The 25217-nt window shown below is 42.5% G+C and overlaps 2 protein-coding genes across 4 annotated transcripts in view; one reads left to right on the forward strand and one right to left on the reverse strand.

The window, feature by feature from the left end:
• The window catches only part of MAPKAPK5 (MAPK activated protein kinase 5), a 39819-nt gene extending 27514 nt beyond the window's left edge, over positions 1-12305 (reverse strand). Inside the window, exons 1-2 of one of the 3 annotated variants that reach the window (XM_087424208.1) lie at positions 12098-12163; positions 6895-6988 (exon numbers count right to left, since the gene is read on the reverse strand). Coding sequence is in view for 2 of the 3 variants with exons in the window: in XM_014787104.2 (XP_014642590.1) it covers positions 12098-12133 (36 nt within the window). In the remaining variant the exon portion in view is untranslated. Of the gene's footprint in view, positions 1-6894; positions 6989-12097 lie in introns of all 3 variants that reach the window. The other 2 variants (XM_014787104.2, XM_004429972.3) reach the window with 2 other exon arrangements.
• Positions 12277-13053, forward strand: LOC147912473 (uncharacterized). The gene has a single exon (XM_087423596.1). The coding sequence runs from the start codon at positions 12277-12279 to the stop codon at positions 13051-13053; it is 777 nt and encodes a 258-aa protein (XP_087279722.1).
• The last annotated feature ends 12164 nt before the right edge of the window (positions 13054-25217 follow it).

The raw sequence follows: 25217 nt of genomic DNA on the forward strand, positions 1-25217 counted from the left end.
TTGAGTACAAAGATATTCTGTGACATTCATTGCATAACTGTATTTTCTGTAGTTTTCAATAGTTTTTTTTTAAATAGTTTTCAATAGCTTTCAGTAGTCCCAGATAGAGCCTCTATAGTTTTATGCAAGTTTTTATGGAATTCCTGTCTAGTCACTGTATGTTGAGTTTTTGTTGCCATATGCTTTTAGGCACAAAAACTATATATTGAAATGTATAAGCTAAAATTCATTTTTCAGAGTTCCACAGGTAGAACAGGAAACCACCTGCAGATCTTGAAAAATTAGGCCAAAACTCATGCGACTTTCAAATTGTTTTGTTGCAATGAAAATCTGATAGACCATATTTGGCACTAGAATCCTGATTCCTAGTGTATGAGAATAGGATATTTGTCCATGTAACACACACTTATTGAGCAGTTAGTATATGCTAGACACCAGACTAAGTTCAGAGATAAAAACCGAGCTTCTGCCCAATGAATATGCAAGTGTATAAAACAAACTTAGAATAGTGTTCCTCTCCACACCTTTCTGCTGCCCAGGTCATGATAAAGGTTCTCATCATATAGTAAATGCTCAATAACTCTGGAATGAATGACTAGAAAGGTGGACTAAAGCCTGATGATGGAGTGATATTGATATTGATTTGGGAGAGACCAGCAAGATCATTACACAAACTCACTTCTGAAAAACTGTACATCGAGGATAAGGAGCTTGTCAAGGTTACACAGTGAGTTACAAGCACTAACAAGACTAGAATCTATGGCTTTGGCCTCTTCTCCAGCACCATTCTGGCTATTGAGGGTAACCGCCCAGGCCCCGGCATGAAGATTAGGGACAAATCTTGCCCAATCAGGGAGTTCCCCAGGCTCTGTCTCCACTCACCGCCTCCTAAACAGAATTCAAACCTACACATTTAACCTGTCTACCTCCTTCATGTTTCCACTGCCTGGCCTGTTGGATTTAGAAGTGTCTGAGAATTCTGAGAGGAATACAGGATTGGGAAAGAGGGAGTTGGAACACGGTCTCAGCTTCATGGTAGAGGCAAATCATTTGCCAAACCTCTCCTCTCCTCTCCTCAACTCTAATGAAAACATACACTCATAGGAGACTCAATGGAAACAGAGATTTGTTCTATGGAATTGTTATAATCATATCAAAGGACTGTTCATATGCTCAGTTCCTGGGATGTGAACATAATGTTACAACAAATTCTTCACTGTACTGCTGCTTATTAAGATGGTAATCTACCTCAAGGACAGCGAAGATAGTTGAACTTGTAGAGCCTCTGACTGGAGTTTTGACACTTGGTTTTGCAGAAGGTAAGAGAGGTACTAACAGACCTCTCTACAGCCCTGATTTCTGAACCCCATTTTTCTTACACCTCTTACCCTCTTTTCCAGTTTTAATTCTCGCACTTTTGTTGATGGTGCCATAAACACTAACCAGTGCTAAGGCTTCACTAAGCCCAGCTGGGCAAGAGAAGTAACACTCGCACACTGTCAACTCTTCTATGTGTAGATGGCATATTTTCTCACGTATTTTAATGACAAAGGAGAAGGTAGGAAGGCATGGGTCAATTAAAACACTTTACTAAAGGAAATTATGGACTACTTAAAAGTAGTCCACATTGACTGGGTTCTGCTAAAGAAATATATACATTGCTTTCAATTAATAAGGATATAGATATACGGAATGAATTCTTGAGAATCCTTCTAGACCAGGGGCAGCAAATTACAACCCACAGGCAAATCCATCCATTGCCTATTTTTGTAAATAATAATACTGACAAAATAATAAGTAAATAAAATAAACATATTTATAACAAATATAAAAATAATAAAATTAAAAATAATATAGCAAAAAAATAATATTTACTGGATTAAAAAGAAAGATCCAACTATATGCTATCTAAAAGAGACACTTTAGATTCAAAGATGCAAACAAATTAAAAATAAAAGGATTCTGGGCCGGCCCCGTGGTTTAGCGGTTAAGTGTGCGCGCTCCACTGCTGGCGGCCCGGGTTCGGATCCCGGGTGCGCACCGACACACAGCTTCTTCCGGCCATGCTGAGGCCGTGTCCCACATACAGCAACTAGAAGGATGTGCAGCTAAGACATACAACTATCTACTGGGGCTTTGGGGGGGGGGGAATAAATAAACAAAATCTTTAAAAAATAAAAAAATTAAAAAAAATAAAAGGATTTCAACATCTGGTGCTGGGAAAACTGGACATCCACATACATGCAACAGAATGAAGTTGAGAGTCCGGCCCGGTGGCGCAAGCAGTTAGGTGCACATGCTCCACTGCAGCAGCCGGGGGTTCGTCGGTTCGGATCCTGGGCACACATTGACACACCGCTTGTCAAGCCATGCTGCGGCGGCGTCCCATATAAAGTGGAGGAAGATGGGCACGGATGTTAGCCCAGGGCCAGTCTTCCTCAGCAAAAAAAAAAAAAAAAAAAAGAGGAGGATTGGCAGATGTTAGCTCAGGGCTGATCTTCCTCACAAAAAAAAAAAAGAATGAAGATGAACCCTTACTTAACACCATATACAAAAATTAACTCAAAATGGATCAAAAACCTAAATGTACTCTTAGAAGAAAACATAGGGCAAGAGTTTCACAACATTGGATTTGACAATGATTTCTTGGATATGACACTAAAGGCAGAGGCAACAAAAGAAAAAATAAACAAAATGGACTTCATGAAAATTTTAAAATTTTGTGCATCAAAAAACACTATTGACAGAGTAAAAAGGCAACCTAGAAAATGGGAAGAAATATTCGCAAATCATACACCTGATAAGGGATTAATATCCAGAATATATAGAGAACTCCTAAAACTCAACAACAAAACCCCCAATCAACCCAATTCAAAAAATGGACAAAGGGGGATGGCCCGGTGGCTTAGCGGTTAAGTTCACACGCTCCGCTTTGGCAGCCCAGGGTTCGCAGGTTCGGATCCCTGGCGCTGACCAATGCACCGCTTGTCAAGCCATGCTGTGGCAGCATCCCATGTAAAGTAGAGCGATATGGGCACGGTTGTTAGCCCAGGGCCAATCTTCCTCATTAAAAAAAAAAAAAAAGACAAAGGACTTGAATAGACATTTCTCCAAAAATAAACGAATGACCAATAAACACGTGAAAAGATGCTCAACATCACTAATCATGAAGAAAATGTAAATCAAAACTCCAATGAGATACCACCTCACACCCATTGGGATGGTTACTATCAAAAAAACAGAAAATAACAAGTGTTGGAGAGGATATGGATAAACTGGACCCTTGTGCACTATTAGTGGGACTCTACAATGGTACAGCTACTGTGGAATACAGTATGGTGGTTCCTCAAAAAAATTAAAAATAGAATTACCATATGATCCAGCAATTCCACTTCTGGGTATATAACCAAAAGAACTGATAGCAGGGGGGCCAGCCCAGTGGCGTAGCGGTTAAGTTTGCACGTTCTGCTTCGGCGGCCCGGGGTTCACCAGTTTGGATCCTGGGCACGGACTTACTCACGGCTCATCAAGCCATGCTGAGGTGGCATCCCACACAGAAGAACTAGAAGGATATACAAGTAGGATATACAACTATGTACTGGGGCTTTGAAGAGAAAAAAAGAAAAAGAGGAAGATTGGCAACAGATGTTAGCTCAGGGCCAATCTTCCTCAAAAAAAAAAAACGGTCAGATGGCAGTGTGGCACCTGAGACCCTGGAGGTACAAATGAAGTAGCCCATACGACCTGCCTCTCTGGCTTGGGGTACAAATGTGGTCATATCTTAAAAAAAAAAAAAAGAACTGATAGCAAGATCTTGAAGAGATATTTGTACATCCATGTTCACAGCAGCACTATTCACAATAGCTAAAACATGATGGACGAATCGATAAGTAAAATGTGGTATATACATACAATGGAATATTATTCAGCCTTAAAAAGGGAGGAAATGCTACAATATGGATGAACCTTAAAAATATTATACCAAGTGAAATAAGCCAGTCACAAAAAGACAAATACCATATGATTCCACTTATATGAGGTACTTACAGTAGTCAAAAGTATAAAGACAGAAAGTAGAATGCTGGTTGCTAGGGCCTAGGGGGAAGGAGGCAATGTGGAGTTACAGCTCAATGAGGATAGAGTTTCAGTTTCACAAGATCAAAAGAGTTATCGAGATGGATGGTTGGTGATGGTAGCACAATGTTATGAATATATTTAATACCACTGAACGATATACACTTAAAAATGGTTAAGATGGTAAATTTTGTTACGTGTATTTTAGTACAACAAAAAAAGATGAAAAAAAAATTAAAAGAATGGAAAAAGATACACCCATAAGTAACCATAAGAGAGCTGGAGTAGCTACACTGACAACAGACATAGACTTTAAAAGATGTTAGAGAAAGAGAGGCATTTTTTTTTTTTTTAAAGATTTTATTTATTTTATTTTTTCCCTCCAAAGCCCCAGTAGATAGTTGTATGTCATAGCTGCACATCCTTCTAGTTGCTGTATGTGGGACGCGGCCTCAGGATGGACGGAGAAGTGGTGCCTCGATGCGCACCCGGGATCCGAACCCGGGCCACCAGCATTGCAGCGCGCGCACTTAACCACCAAGCCACAGGGCCGGCCCAGAGAGGCACTTTTTATGTGCCTCTTATCATATCTTCATCAGGAAGATATGATCATTATAAACATATATTGCATCCACCTAACAACAGAGTCCAAAAATACATGAAGCAAAAATTGACAAAATTTAAGGGGAAAATAAGACAATTCAAAAATAATAGTTGGACATTCAGTACCCCCGCTCTTGACAGAAAGAAAAACTAGACAGAAAATCAGCAAGGATGTACGAGACAACACTATCAACCAACTTGACCTAACTGACATCTATAGAACACTCCATCCAACAACAGGGAAATATACATTCTTCCCAAGTGCACATAGAATATTCTCCAGGATAAGCCAATGCTAGATCATAAGTCTCAAAAAATTTTTAAAAATTGAAATTATATAAAGTTTTCTAACCACAATGGAATTAAGCTATAAATCAAAAGAAGAAAATTGACAAATATTTAGAAATTAAGTAACACACTCCTAAATAACGAATGGGCCAAAGAAGAAATAACAAGGGAAATTAGAAAATATTTTGATCTGAATGAAAATGAAAACACAATATGCCAAAATTTAGGAGATGTAGCTAAAGCAGTGTTTAGATGGAAATTTATAGCTATACATGCCTACACAAGAAAGAAAGATCACAAATCAATAACCTAAGCTTCTACCTTGAAACACTAGAGAAAGAAGAACAAACTATACTCAGAGCAAGCAGAAAGAAGGAGCTCATAAAAAACTACAGCAGAAATCAATAAAATAGAATACAGAAAAATCATTGAAAACCAAAAGTTGATTCTTTGAAAGCTCAACTGGGAAAGAGAAAAAAACATAAATTATTAATATTACAAATGAAAGAAGGGACATCACAGTCGAACTGAGAGGAATCAAAGCATTCATTACAAGGGAATACCATAAACAACTTTATGCCAACAAATGAGACTACTAGATGATATGGACAAATTCCTAGAGAGACATAAATTACCAAAACTGACTCAAGAAGAAATAGAAAATCTGAACAGACCTATAAGAAACTGAATTAATAAATAAAAAATCTTCCCACAAAGCAAAGTCTAGCCCCACAAGGCTTCAGTGGGGAATTATACCAAATATTTAAAGCACAGTTTCTCAACCTCAGTATCACTGACATTTTGAACCAGATAGTTCTTTGTTGTAAGGTTGTCCTGTGCATTGGTAGGATGTTCAATAGCATTCCTCTCCTCTACCCATTAGAGGGTATCTCTACCAGTGTTGACAATCAAAAATTTCTCCAAACGCTGCCAAATGTCTCATGAGAGGCAAAAATCACCCCCTGTTGAGAACTATTGATTTAATGAAATAATACCAATCCTCTACAAACTCTTCCACAAAATAGAAGAGGGTTTAGTACCCAACTCATTCTGTAAGGCTAGTAGTACCCTTATACCCAAGTTAAAGGCATCACAAGAAAACTACAGACCTGTATCTCTCATGAATACAGATGCAAAAATCCTTAGGAAACCGAATACAGAAACATATAAGAATGATTTTACATCGGACTAAGTGCAGTTTATACCAAGAATGCAAGATTGGTTTAATATCTGAAAATCAATTAACTGTATAGATGGTCCCCAACTTACGATGTTTCAACTTAAGACTTTTTGACTTTACGATGGTGCAAAAGCGATATGCATTCAGTAGAAACCGTACTTCAAACTTTGAATTTTGATCTTTTCCTAGGCTAGTGATATGTGGTACAATACTCTCTTGTGATGCTGGGCAGCAGCAGCGAGCCGCAGCTCCCAGTCAGCTATGTGATCACAAGGGTAAACAACGATACACTTACAACCATTCTGTACCCATACAACCATTCTGTTTTTCACTTTCAGTACAGTATTCAATAAATTACATGAGATATTCAACACTTTATGATAATATAGGCTTTGTGTTAGATGATTTTGCTCAACTGTAGGCTAATGTAAGTGTTCTGAGTGCATTTAAAGTAGGCTAGGCTAAGCTATGGTGTTCAGTAGGTTAGGTGTATTAAATGCATTTTCAACTTACGATATTTTCAACTTATGAAGGATTTATCAGGACGTATCCCCATCGTAAGATGAGGAAGATCTGTATACCACATTAAGAATAAAGAACAAAAACCATTTCATCAACTCAATAGATGAAGAAAAAACATATAACAAAAGCTTAACACCTATTCCTGATAAAAACTCTCAGCAAACAAGGAATAGAAGGAAACTCCTCAATTTGACAAAGGGTATCTAAAAAAAAAAAAAAAAACTTACTTAGTGATAAGTCTTTAAATGCTTCCTCCCTGAGATCAGGAACAAGGCAAGATGTCCACTTTTGCCACTTTCATTCAGCATTGTACCTGAGGTTCTACCCATGGAATAAGGCAAGAAATTAAAAGCATACATACGGTAAAGGAAGAAGTAAAACTGTATTTGGTGAAGACACAATTTTTATATGTACAAAATCCTAAAGAACCTACCAAAAAAAATCTAGCATAAGCAAATGTAGTAAAGATGCAAAACACAAAATCAGAATACAGAAATCAACTATATTTCTATACACTAGTAACAATCCAAAAAAATGAAATTAAGAAAACAAAAATTCCATTCTTAATAGCATCAAAAAAATAAAATATTTAGAAATAAATTTATCAAAAAAAGTGCAAGATCTGTACACCAAAAACTACAACACATTGCTAAGAGAAATGAGAGAAGCCCTAAAGAAATAGAGAGCTATACTATGTTCATGGATTAGAAGATCATATTGTTAAGATGGCAACTGTTCCCAAATTGATCTATAGATTCAGTGGAATCTGTCAAAATCCCAGCACACTTTTTTGTAGAAATTGATAAGCTGATTCTAAAATTTATTTGGGAATACAAAGAACTTCCCCAACTTAATTTTGAAAAAGAACCAAGTTGGTTCTCACACTACCCAATTTGAAAACTCACTATAAAGCTTCATTAAGTAGTAGATAATAACAACAACAAACAAACACATAGAGACAGAGATTGGATTGGTGGTTACCAGAGGGGAAGGAGGGAGGGAGGAGGGCGAAAGGGATAATTCGGCACAAGTGTGTGGTGATGGGTTCTAATTAGTATTTGGGTGGTGAACATGATGTAATCTATACAGAAACATAAGTATAATGATGCACACCTGAAATTTATACAATGTTATAAACCAATGTTACTGCAATAAACAAAAAATTTTTAAAAAGCTTCAGTAGTCAAATCAAGTGTGGTACTGGCATAAGGATAGTCATAATGATGAATGGAACATAACAGAGAATCCAGAAATAAACTCATACACTTATGATCAATTGATTATCAACAAAGGTACCAAAATAATTCAATGGGCAAAAGACAGTGTTTGGAACAAATGGTCCTGAAACAACTGGATATCCATATTAAAGACAAACAAACAAAACTTTAGACCTTTATATCATACCAAACACAAAAGTTAATTCAAATGGATATTAGACCTAAATGAAAGTACTAAAACTATCTAGAAGAAAACATAGGAGAAAAATCTTGTGACCTTAGACTAGACAAATATTTCTTAGCTATGACACCAAAAGCACAATCCATAAAAGAAAAAACTTTGATAAACTGGACTTCATCAAAGTTTAAATGTTTTGCTTTTCAAAAGAGACCATTAAAAAAGATAAAACACAGATTGGGAAAAAATATTTGTAGATCATATATCTGATAAATGACTTTTATTCAGAGTTTATAAAGAACTCTTACAACTCAATAAGAGAAACTCAATTTAAAAATGGGCAAAAGATTTTTATACAGTTCACCAGAAAAAAATACACGAATGGCAAATAAGCACATGAAAAGATGCTCAACAGCATCAGTCAGTAGGGAAATGAAAATTAAAACCACAATGAGATACCACTAAAATGGCTAAGATAGAAAGCCTAACAATACCAAATATTTGTGAAGAGGGTAAAAAAAACTAGAACCCTCAAACACTACTGGTGGGAACTAATAATGATAAAGCCACTTTGGAAAAGTTTCAGTTTCTTAAAAACTGAAATGTTTCTTAAACATAAACTTAACTGAGCATACTACCCAGTAATTCCACACCTAGGTATTTGCCCAGAAGAAATTAAAATATTCACACAAAAACTTGTACAGACAAGTTTTATTTATCATTTTATTCATAATAGCTAAAAACTGGAAACATTCTAAATGTCCACTGACTGGGGATGGATAAAAAATAAAAAGATTACTCAGTAATAAAAAGGAATGAACTACTAATGCATGCACCAACATGGATGAACCTCAAAAGTATTATGATATGTAAAAGAAGCCAAACACATAAGGCTACATATTATACAATTTCTTTAATTTGGAATTTCTAGAGAAGGCAAAACTATAGTGACAGAAAGCAGATCAATGGTTTTCTGGGGGAGGGGGGAATGGGAATAGAAGCTGACTACAGAGGCAGAAGAAACTTTCTAGGCGAGATGGAAATATTCTAAAACTGGATTGTGATGATACTTGCACAACTCTATAAATTTACTAAAAATTATACACTTCCAGTGGGTGAATTTTATGGTATGTAAATTATACTGCAATTTAAAAAAATGTTTTTAAAACCAAGGAAATGAATTTTCACTAAGTTCATCAAATATTAAGAACTCTACCATATACAATAGAAAACAAATATGTAAGACAATCCCTAATCTCAAATACTCATTCTCCAGGTTTAGCTAAGTGTCTTGGGAATAGTGAAGTCATGAGGCTATGGGAGCAGAGACAGAAATGAGAAGACAGAGCCTACGGCTGTAGCCATTTGACCTTATCCTAATATCTTGTTAAGAGTAATAGGATGAGATCTTCAAGTCCAATCAGCCCACTCTCACTCAGGTAGTCAGGCAGCAGAAGTTTAAGTGCTGTGATTAGAGCCCAGGAAAACAGCTTTTCCAGCTGAACTCTAGAGATCTCAGTTCTCACATTTGAGGGACGGCCTCCAAAAAGCAAAACAATTAATACAACACAATACCACAGACCTAAAGTTTTATTTGATGTGATGAGTCTTGCTTCCAAGGGAATATCCTAGTCAGTACTGGTTGTCAAATCAGATATTTTCAACTTCACTAATTTGTATTGGCTGGACACACCCAAATTAGTAGGAAGAGTCACTAATGACCTATCAAGCATGTGAAAAGCTAAAAAAAAAAAAAAAATTTATGAAAATGAGGTTGGAGGAGAGTGAACAAGTGAAGAAAACTACCACTCTTTCTAAACCCCTCTTAATTTGCTATATGCTAATATTCAACGAGCTCTTACTAAAAGTTAGGCATTGTTGTAAGCACATTTAGATATATTTGCTTACTAAATCCTCAAAAACATCCTATGAGCTGGGGAGTGTTTTTATCCCCCTTCTATGGATGAGGAGATTAAGGGACAGAGAAGTGAAATGACTTAAGGACACAGCTAATGAATGGCAAGGCTGAGATTTCAACCCATTAGTCTACCTAGAGAAACTATTGTAACTGCTAATTAACATTGCCTCCCCATTTATATATTTGCCCACTAGAACTATGTCCTTCTTCTGCTCAAAACTCTCCCCAAGTTCCCCTTCTACTCGGGGTCAAGGCCAAAGTTCTTAGAATGGTCTACAAGGCCCTATGTGCTCTGGCTTCCCATTACCTAATATATTCTACACTGACCCACTGCATTCCAGCCACCTTGCTATTCCTGGATCACACAAGACCTGCACCTACCTCAGGGCCTCTGTACTTGCTGTTCCCACTGCGTGTAATATTCTTCCCTGAGACAGTGGAAGTTTGCTCACTCATTCCCTTCAGAGCTCTACATGTCACCTCCTCAGAGAAGCCCTCCCTGACTATCCTTCCTAAAATAGTATTCCCCACCCTTTTTATACTCCTTAATGATAACCACGTGACAATGTTTATTACCTAATTCCACCACCTAGAATATAACCTCCACGAGAGCAGGGACATCTAGGAGTCTGGCTTTGCACCAGTAGTGCCTAAGACAGCACTTGGCACAAAGCAGACAATATTTGAATTTAAAAATCTGCCCATATGCTTTACTTCACAACCCAGTCATACAACTTTAGGCAACAATTCATGACCCTGTACCAATAAAATCCAAACCAAAAGAAAAAAATGGATATATCAAAGCAGTCTTTTAGAATCTTTATTTCTATTATTTAAAATTTTATCTTCCTTGGGCTGGTCCCGTGGCATAATGGTTAAGTGTGCAAGCTCCCCTGCTGGCGGACGGGGGTTCGGATCCCGGGTGCGCACTTCCGCACCGCTTGTCAGGCCATGCTGTGGCAGCATCCCACGTAAAGTGGAGGAAGATAGGTACGGATGTTAGCCCCAGGCCAGTCTTCCTCAGCAAAAAGAGGATTGGCACAGATGTTAGCTCAGGGCTGATCTTCCTCACAAAAAGAAAAATAAAATAAAATTTGATCTTCCTTAATGTGTATATTTTGATGCCTCCTTTAAAACGTGAAGTTTCTTTGGAATGATTTCTATAAACTTTACTACCCAAGAAATTGTTAGAAGTGTAAGTTCTTAATTAGTTACTGGTAATAGTGATTGTGTCTCGAAGAGGAAAATAACCCCAAGTTGCCAATGGATGCCTGTCCCTCAAGAGAAAATGAAATTCTGAAATGCACTGAGTTGACTAACACTGCAAAATAACTAAATAATGCATATCAAACTTTAAACTTCAGTGTTCAATTTATATAAGATTCTGATTTCCTAGCTACAGCTAGATAACTTTGATTTAGTACCTTGGCGCCTCAAAGTATGCCTGTTAAAAAAGGAGTGAAAAACAGGTTTTAGAAACTTGTCATTTTATTTAGATAATTTTGGAACACACATATTTGCTTTTCTTTTGGTTAACAGAGCAGTAAATCACAGGACACAGTTAGCTGTTCCTAAACTCAATGCTCCCTGGGAGAGGGAAGCGGAAAGAGGAAAAGGGAAGGGGAACACAGGAAAAGTGAGAACCACCTATTTGCCAAAGGACAGGTTTTGTAAGAAGGCGAACCACCTCCTGAAACTGCAGATTTCCAGGCTAGTTTCAAACAAATGGGGAGCGACGGGTAAAGTCCAACTCTCCCAGTGCTGTTGCAGCAGATCATCCGGAAGCAAATGCTGGCGGCACTTGGGCAGTGATCCAAAGTCGAGTACTAGGGCCCTCTCCGTCCCACTCACATCAAGTACCTCAACGCCACTCACCTTCCCTTCTAGCTAAGCGCAAGCACCTCCCGCTTTAACCAGGGAAGTACGAGGGATTCGAACATCCCTCCCTACACAGACCCTTCGCCCCAGGGCTGTACAACGCAGTCCGCGGAATCCGGGGAAGACCGAAACCCGGGAGTCGCTGGAATCTCACTGAAGTTCTCTGCGCTTTCTGAGGCTGGAGCCGAGAGGAATGCCACAGGGACAAAGCGGGGAGGAAGGGGGCATCTCCCCCTTACCTTGATGGCTTTCTCCATGTCGCTCTCCTCCGACATGCTCCGAGAGGCCCCTACGGCCGGGAGCGGTGGAGGCTGCGCAGCTGCCCGGTCCCACCGCGGCCGAGGGAGCAAGGGGCTCGGCGCTCGGGCCCTTGGGCCTCGGGAAGACGGGCAGTGGCCGCCCCCGGGGACCGGCGGGGATGAGGGCCCCGGAGCCGGCTCGGCTTCGGCGGGTGGCTTTAGGCTGGCGGCGGCGGCGGCCCCCGGAGAGCCTTTGTGCTGGGCCCCGCGCCGCCGCCTCCCGGCCTCATCCCCGGCCGGGGAGGCAGGCTCCCGGGGCAGGGCGAGGCGGGGAGGGCCCCGGTCCGGGGCGCTCTGCAGGGGCCTCGCGGGGCCGCCTATTAGGCCCTGGCTCGCCAGGTCCTGAGGAGGAGCCTGCGCCTCCGCCTCCGCCGCCGGCACCGCCGCGAAGCCGAGGCCGAACCCGCTGCCGCTTCAGCGCCACACATCGCCGGGACACCCGCGCCGGGCAGCCCCGCCAGCCGCCCGCCCGCCGGCGCTGTGCCCCGCCTGAGCTCGGGGCCGCCCCTCCTGCCGCCCGACTCCGTGCCCCCACGGCTCCACGCGACCCTCGCCGCCGTCCGCTGGGGTTTCCGGGCCGCCCCCGAACCACGCAGTTGATTTGCAGGCGCCCGCCAGGGCCTCCCCAAGGTGCGCCACGCCCAGGACAGGCCCGCGGGGCCCTACGCAGCGCTGGCGCCGCGTCGATGACGTCACGGGGCGGGCCCGGCGGGGCGGGGCCTTTAGAGATCTCCGCCGGGCTCCAGGAACTGGTTGCGGAAGTGCTCGCGCTCCTTTTTTTCCTCCCCGAGCGGAAGAGGAGATTGATGCCGCCGGAAACACTCTGCGGGAGGGAGCCGGAGCTGTCAGCGCGTGATAGAGAAAAGGAAACAGGCCCCGGGAGGGTCCTGCAGTAAGAGAACAGAATTATGTATAATAATAGCGCTAATGGTTATGAATACGGAGCGTTAATTTTATGTGAAGCTCTTATCCTCCATCAGTTCCTTTCTTTACAAAGTAGGCATTTGGCTCTGTGAGGTGAGTATGTTCTTATCCCCCGTTACAGATTAGGTAACTGAGGCTCAGAGAGCCCAGCTCGCTTGCGCGCAGCTGAGACGTGGTCAAGGCGGAATCGGAACCCAGGGTTGTGCTCCTTACTCTGCACCAACAGCCTGCCTTGCGGGGGCTTTGGGCTGATCACCTCTTGGTGGTTCTTCATTCATTCACTTGTTTACTGGTCACCAGTATGTGCCAGGCCTTCTCGACACTGGGGAAACACTAGGAACTAGACACGGTACTTGCTCATGGATCTTACTTTCAGGAAAGGGAAGCAGAAAATAAACAGGGAAAAACAGAGTTTGTAGATGCTGAGAAGAAAGTGAAACAAGATGCTGAGGTAAGAGAGTAACTGGATGAGGGGACTTTTTTCCGTTAGATGATCAGGGAAGGTCTCCCAGGAGGTAACATTGAAGCTGAGACCTCTGAGGAATGAGAAGGAGCGGTCTATTGGAAATTTGAAGAGATTTCTGGGCATTGGGAACAGCAAGTGCAAAAGTCTTAAGGTGGAAATAAGCTGAATGTGTTCCAGGAGCAGCAAGAAGGTCATTGTAGCTGGAGCAGAGTGAGAAGGAAGAGAGAGTGATAAAGGAGGAGGTTGGAGAGGTGGGCAGGGCTGTATCATATACACCCTTAGGGGTCATGGTAAGGACTTTGGATTTTATTCTAAGCCATCACTGAAGAGTGATGTGATCAAAGTTATATTTTAAAAGATCACTGCTGTATAGAGAATGAAATATGGGCAAGCAAGAGTGGAGACATGGAGAGCTATTAAGAGGCTATTGGAATAATCCAGATGAGAAATTATGATGATGTTTGAACTGAGGAGGTGGCAGTAGAGAGAGAGTAGATGGATTTATGATATGTTTTGGAGGTAGAGTTGACAGGACTTCCTGAAGGATTCAACTTCCTGAAGGAAGGTGAGAATAAGAAATGAATTGAGAATAACTTCAAGGTTTCTGGCTTAATTTAAGCAATTGGATGAGTGATGGTGCCATTCAGTGAATCAAACATTGATGAGGATGAGGGTTGGGGGGGAATCCAGAGTTCTTTTTCCATCCAGGTTAATTTCAGGTTCTTGTGCCATAGACCAAAAGATAAGTCAAATAAGTAATTGGATATATATTGTGGTGCAGACATAGTTGTCCTCTTTGTTGGCTATATGCCTACTGTACATTCCTCAGCCCCCTTAAAGTAGGTGTGGCTATGTGCCTATGCTCTCCCCAGTGGAAAGTGTGCAGAAGAGATGTGCATAGTTTCCTGGCTTGGCCCAGAAAATCCGTCAGCAGGTAGTCTTATTTACTCTGCCAGTTGGAAGATGATGACCAGCTTCTGGTGAATGCAAGGCCTCAAGATGGAACATTACTGGGTGGAGGAGAACTCTGCCCCATCGACCTAATCTTACACCCAGGACTGTTACATGAGAAAAAAAAATAAACCTGTATTTTATTGAGCTTTTACATATTTGAGTCTTTTTGTTATAGCAGCTTTGCCTGTGCTACCTAATACAAATAAGAACAGTGATCCTGGGCCGGCCCTGTGGCTTGGTGGTTAAGTGCACGCGCTGCAATGCTGGTGGCCCGGGTTTGGATCCCGGGTGCGCATCGAGGCACCGCTTCTCCGTCCATCCTGAGGCCGAGTCCCACATACAGCAACTGGAAGGATGTGCAGCTATGACATACAACTATCTACTGGGGCTTTGGGGGGAAAAAATAAATAAAATCTTAAAAAAAAAAAAAAAAAGGATGTGCAGCTATGACATACAACTATCTACTGGGGCTTTGGGGGAAAAAAAAAGGAGGATTGGCAATAGATGTTAGCTCAGAGCTGGTCTTCCTCAGCAAAAAGAGGAGGATTAGCATGGATGTTAGCTCAGGGCTGATCTTCCTCACCAAAAAAAAGTTAAATGTAGAATTACCATATGATCCAGCAATTCCATCCTAGATATATAGCCCAAAGAACTGAAATAGGTATTCAAACAAATACTTGTATACAAATGTTCACAGCAGCACTATTCACAATAGCCAAAAGGTGGAAGCAACCCACATGGCCATCAACAGGTGAATGGATAAACAAAATATGGTCTATGCATATAATGGCTATTATTCAACCATAGAAAGGGGTGGAGTACTGATTCATGCTACAAAATGGATGAACCTTGAACACATGCTCAGTGAAAGAAGCCAGACACAAAAGCCGCATAGGGTGCGATTCCGTTCATATGAAATGTCCAGAGCAGGCAAATCCAGAGAGACAAGCAGCACGCTGGTGGCTGCCAGGGGCCGGGGAGAGGGGTACGGGGAGCGACTGCTTAATGGGCGCAGAATTTCTTTGTGGTGTGATGAGAAGGGCTTGGAACTAGATTGAGGCAATAGTTGCACGAAATTGTGGATGTGCTAAATGCCACTGAGTTGTACACTTTAAACTGGTGAGTGGTGGGGGCTGGCCCCGTGGTGTAGTGAAGTTCACGTGCTCTTCTTCGGCAGCCCAGGGTTCGCAGGTTTGGATCCCAGGTGGGGACCTACATGCCACTCGTCAAGCCGTGCTGTGGCGGTGTCCCACATACAAAATAGAGGAAGATGGACACAGGTGTTAGCTCAGCGACAATCTACCTCAAGTGAAAAGAGGAAGATTGGCAATAGATGTTAGCTCAGAGTCAATCTTCATCGCCATAAAAAAAAAAGGTTAGTAGTCAATTTTACGTTATGTGAATTATACATAAGAATAAAAATAAGAAAAAAAACCCAATATGATGCTTAAATAACCCCATTACTCTCAAAAGGATCTTTCTTTTTTAAACTGAATTATTTAATAACAACTTAAAAGTCTGTTTAAAGTATTAGCAGACCCAGGCTAGTAGGTGAATTTTCTAAGTGCTTAGAACAAGGGTGGCGAACTTCTGAGTCTTAAATGTTTCATCACCTGACATCTTCGGTAATCTGCTTGAGTAATTGCCAGGGAAGCCTGTCCGCGCTGTTTTCCCCTGGTGGCTTGGGATAGCTCTCATTCCAAGTGGAGCCTTTGAAGATTTGAGACGACAAAGCAGTTGAAAACCATGCAGTCTTTCTCCCTCCCCTCCTATTTTTTTTCCCTTTAGTGAGGTTTCTTGTCCAATTTCAAAAGCATCGTGTATGTCATTATTTTTTAAAAGTTGAACAATGTAGGAGTTAATTCAGAAAGTGAAAATCTCCTACAGTTCCCCACCAGAGGCCACTTTGGTTAACAGTTTTCCAGTACTCTTCTCTGAAACCAAGTTTGCATTTACCTGCCTGCCACATAGCACCTTATAACTACAGGCAGCTTTGGGGGAATCACAGCATATCTCCTTTCCAAAAACTCCACAGAACCCAAGCTTTACTCCATGATAGGAACTAACACCTCTACGGTAACTTTCACCTCTCTTATCTCATTAACCTCCTAACAGCCCTCGGAGGTGGGCACCATGATTATCATGATCCCCATTTTACAGATGAGGAAATGAAAACTAAGAGGTTAACTAGACTCAATCAGTTTTTAGTAATTCATCCAAAAATATTTACTGAGGACCTACTGTGTGCCCAGCAATGGGCTGGCTCATTCAGCTGGCTAAGCGGCAGTTAACTCTAGAACTGAGGACAGACCCTATTCTCTTGCCACTACATTTCCCTCCCAGGCACCCACTGCCATAGCTGAGGTGAGGGTCGCTGCAATGTGCTACTGCACCTTCCTCAGGGGTCACATCACCTCCTCAGGATGAGAATAAAATCAGTTGGTCTGAAGGTCTGGCCATGCCTCTTCTAGTGCAGCACTTCCAGAACCTTGCTATGCAGACAGATTCCCAGCAGATCTTGTTCAAATGCAGATTCGCGTTTACTGGGTCTGAGCTGGGGCCTGAGTTTCTGCATTTCTAACAAGGGCCCAGGTGACGTCGATGCTGCTGATCTCTGACCCATCCTTCGACTAGCAAGGTTCTCATGCTCCCTTAGTCACCCTCTTCAACCTTGAGAGTCCGTTTTCCACACCTCCATATCCCAGGCCCACGTTTCCTGAGTTTAGAATAGCGCAGTCCTGCAATAATGCCCCAGTACCATTTCTTACATATCACTTCGAGCTATTCTAACACACATTCACTGAGCATCTGCTCTAGGGATACAGAGTTGGGCTCTACCATCAAAGGCTTCACACTCTAAGGAAGGAAGCAGATCGAATACAGCATAATATAGCAATATGTAGAAGTGTGTAGTAAGTACAAAAGTAGTTCAAAGGAGGAAGCAATACACTTGGGGCTGGGGGTAGGATACCCCGTGTCCTAAAGGAAATGAGCTCTGAGTACCATTCCAAAGGCGACATGGGGTAGGGACCAGCCCTGATGATACAAGATATTGTAATGAGTAAAAGGAGCTACACGTTTGCTGGAGCAAGAATGGACGAGAAGCTCCAGGATCCAGTGCTCGGAAGAGCTGTGGGGTTATCAGATCCACAGGATAGCTGGTGCTCAGTTGCAATCAAGCTGTGCTCAGGCTGGGACAAGTCCTGGAATCCCTTGGGGCAGTTAGAGACTCGGGAACATCATCAGGCAGTACACAGATGCTTTGCTCCATTTTATGGAAATAACAGACGCCCAGAGGCCCTATGACCCTCACACTCCAGGGGGACTCCGCCTCCAGGTTACGTGAAAGTTCCAGGAACGAACTGGAAATCACCATGAGAAACCCACTGGAATACTGGTTTTCTGTTGTGATAGTGTGTTTTCTTTTTTTAACTATGATTTTTCAAAGTGAAAATCTCCCTATTGTGTTTGCTGGTTATAAAAGTAATATAATCTGAACATCCATTAATAGGAGGTTGTTTCAATAGCTTATGATCTGGGCCGGCCCTGTGGCTTGGTGGTTAAGTGCGCGCGCTGCAATGCTGGTGGCCGGGGTTCGGATCCCGGGTGCGCATTGAGGCACCACTTCTCCGTCCATCCTGAGGCCGAGTCCCACGTACAGCAACTAGAAGGATGTGCAGCTATGACATACAACTATCTACTGGGGCTTTGGGGGGAAAAAATAAAATAAATAAAATCTTTAAAAAAAAAATAGCTTATGATCTGTTTATACATTAACAGTGTAGCCATTGAAAGGAACGGGAGAGGCCTATTATACGCACTGAAATGAAAAACGCTCATAGTAGAACAAGTGAAAAAAAGGAAGTTACTAAACATTCCGGATAAAGGCCAACTTCTCATTGTAATTAATAATTAATGAAGGATTGTATGAAAGAGAAAGTGAAGTCTAATTATTGACACACAATTTAGTGTTCTTCAGATGTTTTTATAGGCACTTGTAAATGTGTGTGTTTGTTGTATGTGAGATAGTCAAGGATGTGCAGACTAGCAGGAACTACAGTTGTTTGTGGCAGGAAAATTATTTGTCATTTACAACCACCACCGTTCCCCAAGAAGGGTTCCTGATTTGCTGACAAGGTGGGAGTGTGTGAGAGGGTGCAGACTGTACCTGGCTGGTTTGCTGTGCATTAGGGAAGGATGGGGCAGGGGAGTGGAGGGAGATAGGAGGAGGAGGGCTGTGGAGGGAAGAACAAGGAACAGAAACCCCTGGGCTGGGGAATGGGGGTGCTCTTGAGGAGAGGATGCATGTCTGAGGGTGGGGAAGGACAGGGATGACAGGCTGAGCCCCAGGTGATGTGTCACTCTCCTTGACCCTCCTGACATCTGCAATAAGGCTTGCTTTCAGGCATCTATTTGCTTTGGAAAGGATTTAAAATTCTGAGTCCTGTCTCAAGGTTAGCACTGGGCACTATCAGAAGCTGCCAAGTAGGGCCCAGTCACATCTGAGTTTCTGTTATGTGATTTTTTCTTTCTTTTACAAAAATGGAGGTCTAACCCAAGAGAAATGAAAACATATCCACACAAAAGCTTGTACAGGAATGTTCTTGGCAGCATGATTCATAACAGCCAAAAAGTGGAAACAACAGATGAATGGATAAACGAAACGTGATATATCCACATCGTGGAATAGTATTCAGCCATAAAAAGGAGTGAGGTACTGAAGCATGCTGCACCATGCACGAATCTTGACAACGTTACACTAAGGGAAAGAAGACAGACACAAAAGGTCACATACCGTATGACTCTATTCATGTGAAATGTCCAGAACAGGCAAATCCCTAGAAAGAAAGTAGATTAGTGATCGCCAGGGGCTGGGGTGGGAGGAGTGGATGGGATCAGGGGATGACAGCCAAGGAGTACAGGTTTCTTTTTAGAGCAATGAACATGTTCTAAAATCTGTTGTGATAGATGCACAATTCTGTGAACGTACCAAAAAAAACTGAATTGTACACTTTAAATGGGTGAATAGTATGGTAGGTGAATTATATCTCAATAAAGCTGTTTTAATAAGGAAAGGGAGGGAAGGAAGGAAGGAAGAAAATGGGAGCCAGCTGACCTTTCTCGAGATAAACCAGTGTCTCTCCGACTTTAATGCACATACCAACCCCTGAGGACCTTATTAAAATCCAGATGCTGATTCATTGGGTGTGGAGTGGAACCTGGGATTCTGCATTGCTAAGAAGCTGCCTGGTGATTCAGATGCTGCCAGTCGGTCCTGAACCACACTGAGGAGTGAGTGTAGACACCTTCAGGGTGCCCATCACCCAACAGCCCCTGCTTAGGGGATGGGGTGGGCCTGTCTACACGTGAGCTCCACGTGACCCTGTCCTCCAGCCACAGCTGACTGGCTCAGGAATGGACGTCTGGCCCGGGCTGGGCCTCCCATCGGAGGCTCCTGGGAATCGAGACTGGAACGTGAAGCCAGTGTGGGTCACGTAGTCCAGGCTGAGGCAGTTAACGTGGTGAACACCAGCCTGCAGAGAGGAGAAGGCTGCAGAGAGAAGCAGAAGGGAGCAGCGTTCCTGTCCCTCCCTGTGCTTCCTGGTCCACACCCTTCCCCAAACGTCTCCCTTCTGCTTCACGCTCAGAGTGATGTCACACCCCTCTGAATGCCTCCGAGTGCTCACTGGTTTCTTGAGTGGACACGTAAGCTGTTGGACGTTTCCTGCTGTTACAGACAGTGCCCTTTCCTAACAGGCTTTGCACGCTTGTCCAGTAGTTGTCTTCGATATGTCTTTAGCAGTGGATTCCTACCAGAAAGGTCATATCCAGTTATATTCTTTTATAGTGTGAGAGCATGCACTGGCTTTTTTTACCTATATTTCTGTTCCTCAAATATATCATAGTAAAATTGGACAATCTGTGAATGGAAAGTTCTAGCCTTTGCTGAACTTGACTCAGCTCAAATCCTTCAGCCTCTCAGAGTTGGAAGGGACCCCAGCAATCATCAAGCCCAACCCCGTGCCCGCAGTGCAGCTGTGCATTTCCACAACATCCCTGCTGGCGCTCCTCAGGCCTCGCTGGGACACTTCCCTTGACCTGGCCTGAACCATCCCACCCACAGGGCTGCCCACTGCAAGAGGACTCCTGCGTGCTTCCCTCCCTGTTTGCTGACTGGCTCAAGTCTCCCCTTTGGGAGCCACAGAAACATCATCCCTCTCCTGGGACAGCTTCTCAGATGTCTGACTTGGCAGCCTTTTAAAAAATTATTTTCTTATTGTGGTAAAAAATGTATAACCAAATTTACCATCTTAACCATTCCTAAGTCTACAGTTCAGTAGTTTTAAATATATTCACATTGTTATACAACCAATCTCCAGAACTTCTCATCTTGCAAAACTGAAACTCTATACCCATTAAACAACAACATCGCTTGGTAGCCTTTTGAAGCCCAAATGGAAAATGGGATTCTGAAAGGGCACCATTCCCAAAGAATTATAATATCTCATTTGATAACTGAGTCCCACTTTCCAGCTAAGATGCGCGACACAGAGATTACCTCAAATGTACAGGTACATGACATTTTGATATAGCTTTATTTTATTTATTTATTTATTTTTTAAAGATTTTATTTATTTTTTTTTCCCCCCAAAGCCCCATTGGATAGTTGTGTGTCGTAGCTGCACATCCTTCTAGTTGCTGTATGTGGGACTCGGCCTCAGGATGAACGGAGAAGTGGTGCCTCGATGCGCACCCGGGATCCGAACCCGGGCCACCAGCATCGCAGCGCGCGCACTTAACCACCAAGCCACAGGGCCGGCCCTGATATAGCTTTAAAAATAAACCATCATTATTATTATCACTATCACCATTACTATTGTTATCATTATCATTACTGTTGCCAGGTCGCATACAGAACTGCTGTCCTTGTCCCACCGCTGCAATGGGATTGGAGAGAGGAGTCCGTGGGAGTCGGAAATGAGCGCACGTCGGGAACTGTCTTCGTCCGCGCCGGCTGCTGCAACAAAACCCCAGAGGCCGGGCGGCTGTAGTAACAAGTGTATGTCCCCAGCTCTGGACAGTGGAAGCCCGAGAGGAGCGCGCCGGCGCGGTTGGGTGAGGGCCCCCTTCCTGGTTCATAGCCAGTGTACGAGGGTCTCCAAGGGAGCGGAGGAGGACCAGGAAGTGTCACCTGCTTCCCCAGGATAATCCTGTCGCTCAGATATTTCCAGCGTCAAAATCTCCCACAAGTATTGTATCAGTGTGCAGCAAGTTAAATTTCCTGAATTTGGTAAGTGAACTGTGGTGACGTAAGAGAATATCCAAGGTAAAAGTTCAACTACAATAAAGTATTAAGAGGTGAATGGGCATGATGCCTGCAACCTACTCATAGATGGTCCAGCAAAAAAGAAAATATATATAGGAGGTGAGAAGGGGAGGAAGGAATGCTAGAGCAAATGGGGAAAAATGTGAAATAGATGAATCCGGGTAAAGAGTATATGAGAGGGGCCGGCCCCGTGGCTTAGCGGTTAAGTGCGCGTGCTCCGCTGCTGGCGGCCCGGGTTCGGATCCCAGGCGCGCACTGACGCACCACCTCTCCGGCCATGCTGAGGCCACGTCCCACATACAGCAACTAGAAGGCTGTGCAGCTATGACATACAACTATCTACTGGGGCTTTGGGGGGGAAAAAATAAATAAATAAAAATTTAAAGAAAGAAAAAAAAAGAGTATATGAGAGATGGTTGTACTAGTCTTAAAACTTCTGTAAGTTTGAAATAATTTTAAAGTAAAAAGCAAACAAACACGAATTTTTCTGAAGGAAGTTTTGATCCCTCTCATATTAAGGAGATGAGGGTTTCCATGGGGAAGGATCAAAGAGCGACCGAATGTAATTTTTTCTAGGGCAGTAGTTCTCAAAGTGTGGCCTCCAGACCAGCAGCATCAGCATCGCCTGGCACTTAGTAGGTGCACAATAAATATTTCTTCTTGGGGCCACAAAACTGGGAGCCAGATTTATATTTCACTGAAATGTTTTTTACCATGTGTATTTATTTCCTTTTCAAAAAAGGTTAATAAAAATCAATATAAATAAATCAATATCAGCTCCCTTTTATCTTTCACAAAATAGCTGGATGAGAGCTGGAAATGACTGTAGGGATCGTGAGGAAATGGAGGCCCAGAGGTTACACAGCTTGCACAAGTTACCCCAAACAGCTCTGTGACCCTGGCTGCTTTACTTTTTTTAATTGAGGTGAAATTTACATAACATAAAATTGACCCTTTTAAAGTGAACAATTCAGTGGTATTTAGTACATTCACAATGTTGTGCAACTATCATCTCTAGCTAGTTCCAAACCATTTTCATCACCCCAAAAGGAAACTTGGTATTCATTAAGTAGTTACCCCCCTTTCCCCTTCTCCCCAACCCCTGGCAATCACCAGTCTACTTTCTGTCTCTCTGGATTTACCTATTCTGGACATTTCATAAACGTGGAATCATATAATATGTGGCTTTTGTGTCTGGCTTCTTTCAATTTGCATGTTTTCAAGGTTCATCCATGTTGTAGCAGGTGTCAGGGTTTCATTCCTTTTTATGGTTGGATAATATTCCATTATGTGTATAACCACATTTTTTTTTCACATTTTGTTTATCCATTCATCTGTTGATGGACATTTGGGTTGTTTCTACCTTTCGGCCAATGTGAATAGTAGTGCTGTGAACATTTGTATACAAGTTTTTGTTGGAGTCTGTTTTCAATGATTTCGGGTAGGTGACTCTGGCCTCCTGCTTCCCTCACTGCATTGCCTGCCAGAGGTTGCCGGTGTACAGCTGTGTCGTTTATAACACCATCTTTGACAGACCCCAGAAGGTGGGTCTATCCTATCACCTCTTGGAGAGGATAGCACTGCAGTTGTAAGTATTGCCCACGAGGTGGCGCCTACACCCAGAAAACACCTCCTGAGCCCGGTTCTCCAGGTTGCTATAAGATCCCGGGGTCCTGTACTCGGCCAGGAGCGGCACAGGTCCACTTGGGCACTCGGCAAGGCTAAAGGCACAAACGGCAGCTTTACACCCAATACTCCTGTGACTGACCCATATCCAAATACTCAGAGAGATCAGGTTGTGCATAACCTGAGAACTGTTTTTGCTTCAAACAGCTATTGAGGTTCTAAGTGTTTCCTGTCACTAAAAGCACAAGGAGACTGGTGTCTAGGATGTTCAAGTCAGCATTACAGACATTTTTTCATAGCTAGCATTTCCTTTGTTATTCAACAGTTTAAGGAACAGATTCTCTTACAATGACAGTGAGTCTGATTCACAGGGCTCAGAGGCAAAAACATTACATTTGGGGCCAGCCTGGTGGCACAGTGGTTAGGTTCACGCACTCCGCTTCAGTAGCCCAGGGTTCGTGGGTTCGGATCCTGGGCACGGACCTACACCGCTCATCACGCCATGCTGTGACAGCGTCCCACATACAAAATGGAGGAAGATGGGCACAGAAGTTAGCTCAGGGCCAATCTTCTTCACCAAAAAAAAAAAAAAAATCCTGCCTTTGAGGAGCTTGTATTCTAGTGGGGGAAGACAGACAATAAACAAGATAAATAGGAAAAAATATATATATGGTAAAAGCTGGTAAATGTAAGAAACAAATTATTAAAAAAAAACATTACATTTCTCTGATTTTTCCCATTTGCCCCTAATGGGTTCTTGGCAACACTGTTTGGAGCACTATAGGGATCCCACCAGTGGAATATCCCGTTATTGCCGACTGGTCATAAAATCCTAGTCTCCTCCCTGAGGCACACTTATTTCAGGTATGAACAGTTGGGTTGTAGAATGATTAGATTTATTCATATATTATGAATATAATATGAATGAATATAATCAAAATAATTAGATTTAGTTGTATTTCATTATTTTAAATTTAGTAACATCGTTTTACTTTCGTTTTTGTAATGCTTTCTCTTTAAGGCAGTTAAATGCTATCTTTTTATGTATGGCAGTAAAGTGTTTTCTAAAATTTTTATCTAAATAAAAGAGCTGATTTAAAGAAAAAAGTAAATAATAGTACAGGTATATGCACGTTTGACAAAAATCGTGAAGCGCTATTCAAATAAGTCAAACTAGTCTTTAGTGGAATAGGGATCGTTTATCAAACATGTGGCTTAGCCCGAGGGAAATGAGGCCAGGGGTCAAGCGACGAGCTTCACCACCCCCCTCACAGTATCTACAAAAATTAATACAGGTGTGTTTTTCCTAGGAAAAGGTCCAACTTTTCCTCAAATTCTTAAAGGAATCTGTGACCCAAACATGATCACAAACTATTACTGCGATTCAACTCTTTTTGCTCCAATTCCACTGCTCACCAAGGAATCTTTTCATTCCTAATTTACTAACAATACTAATTGCTAATTTGCCAAGTACCTTGACTAAAGGAAGGCAGTGTTCTGGATAGGAGGTTCAGGAGATCTGGTTAACTTGGAAATACACACCTCACTTAAAATGAGCAAACCGACATCTGGTTTCCAAATTAACCTCTTAACGAAATTGGTCCAGCATGAACCTGTCTCCTGTGGTCTGACCAAGTTTTTTTAACTTAAAACACTGAGACCCAACCTTGGACGGCAAGTGTCTTTTTCCCGGTTTACCTCTCCCCCTCTCTGAGGGCAGGGGCTGGGGTCTTGCTTAGGTGTCATCCCTAGTGCCTAGCACA

The sequence above is a fragment of the Ceratotherium simum genome, chromosome 35 (genome assembly GCF_057802395.1).
Source record: "Ceratotherium simum simum isolate JZ-2026a chromosome 35, ASM5780239v1, whole genome shotgun sequence".
In the NCBI taxonomy this organism is placed as follows: domain Eukaryota; kingdom Metazoa; phylum Chordata; class Mammalia; order Perissodactyla; family Rhinocerotidae; genus Ceratotherium; species Ceratotherium simum.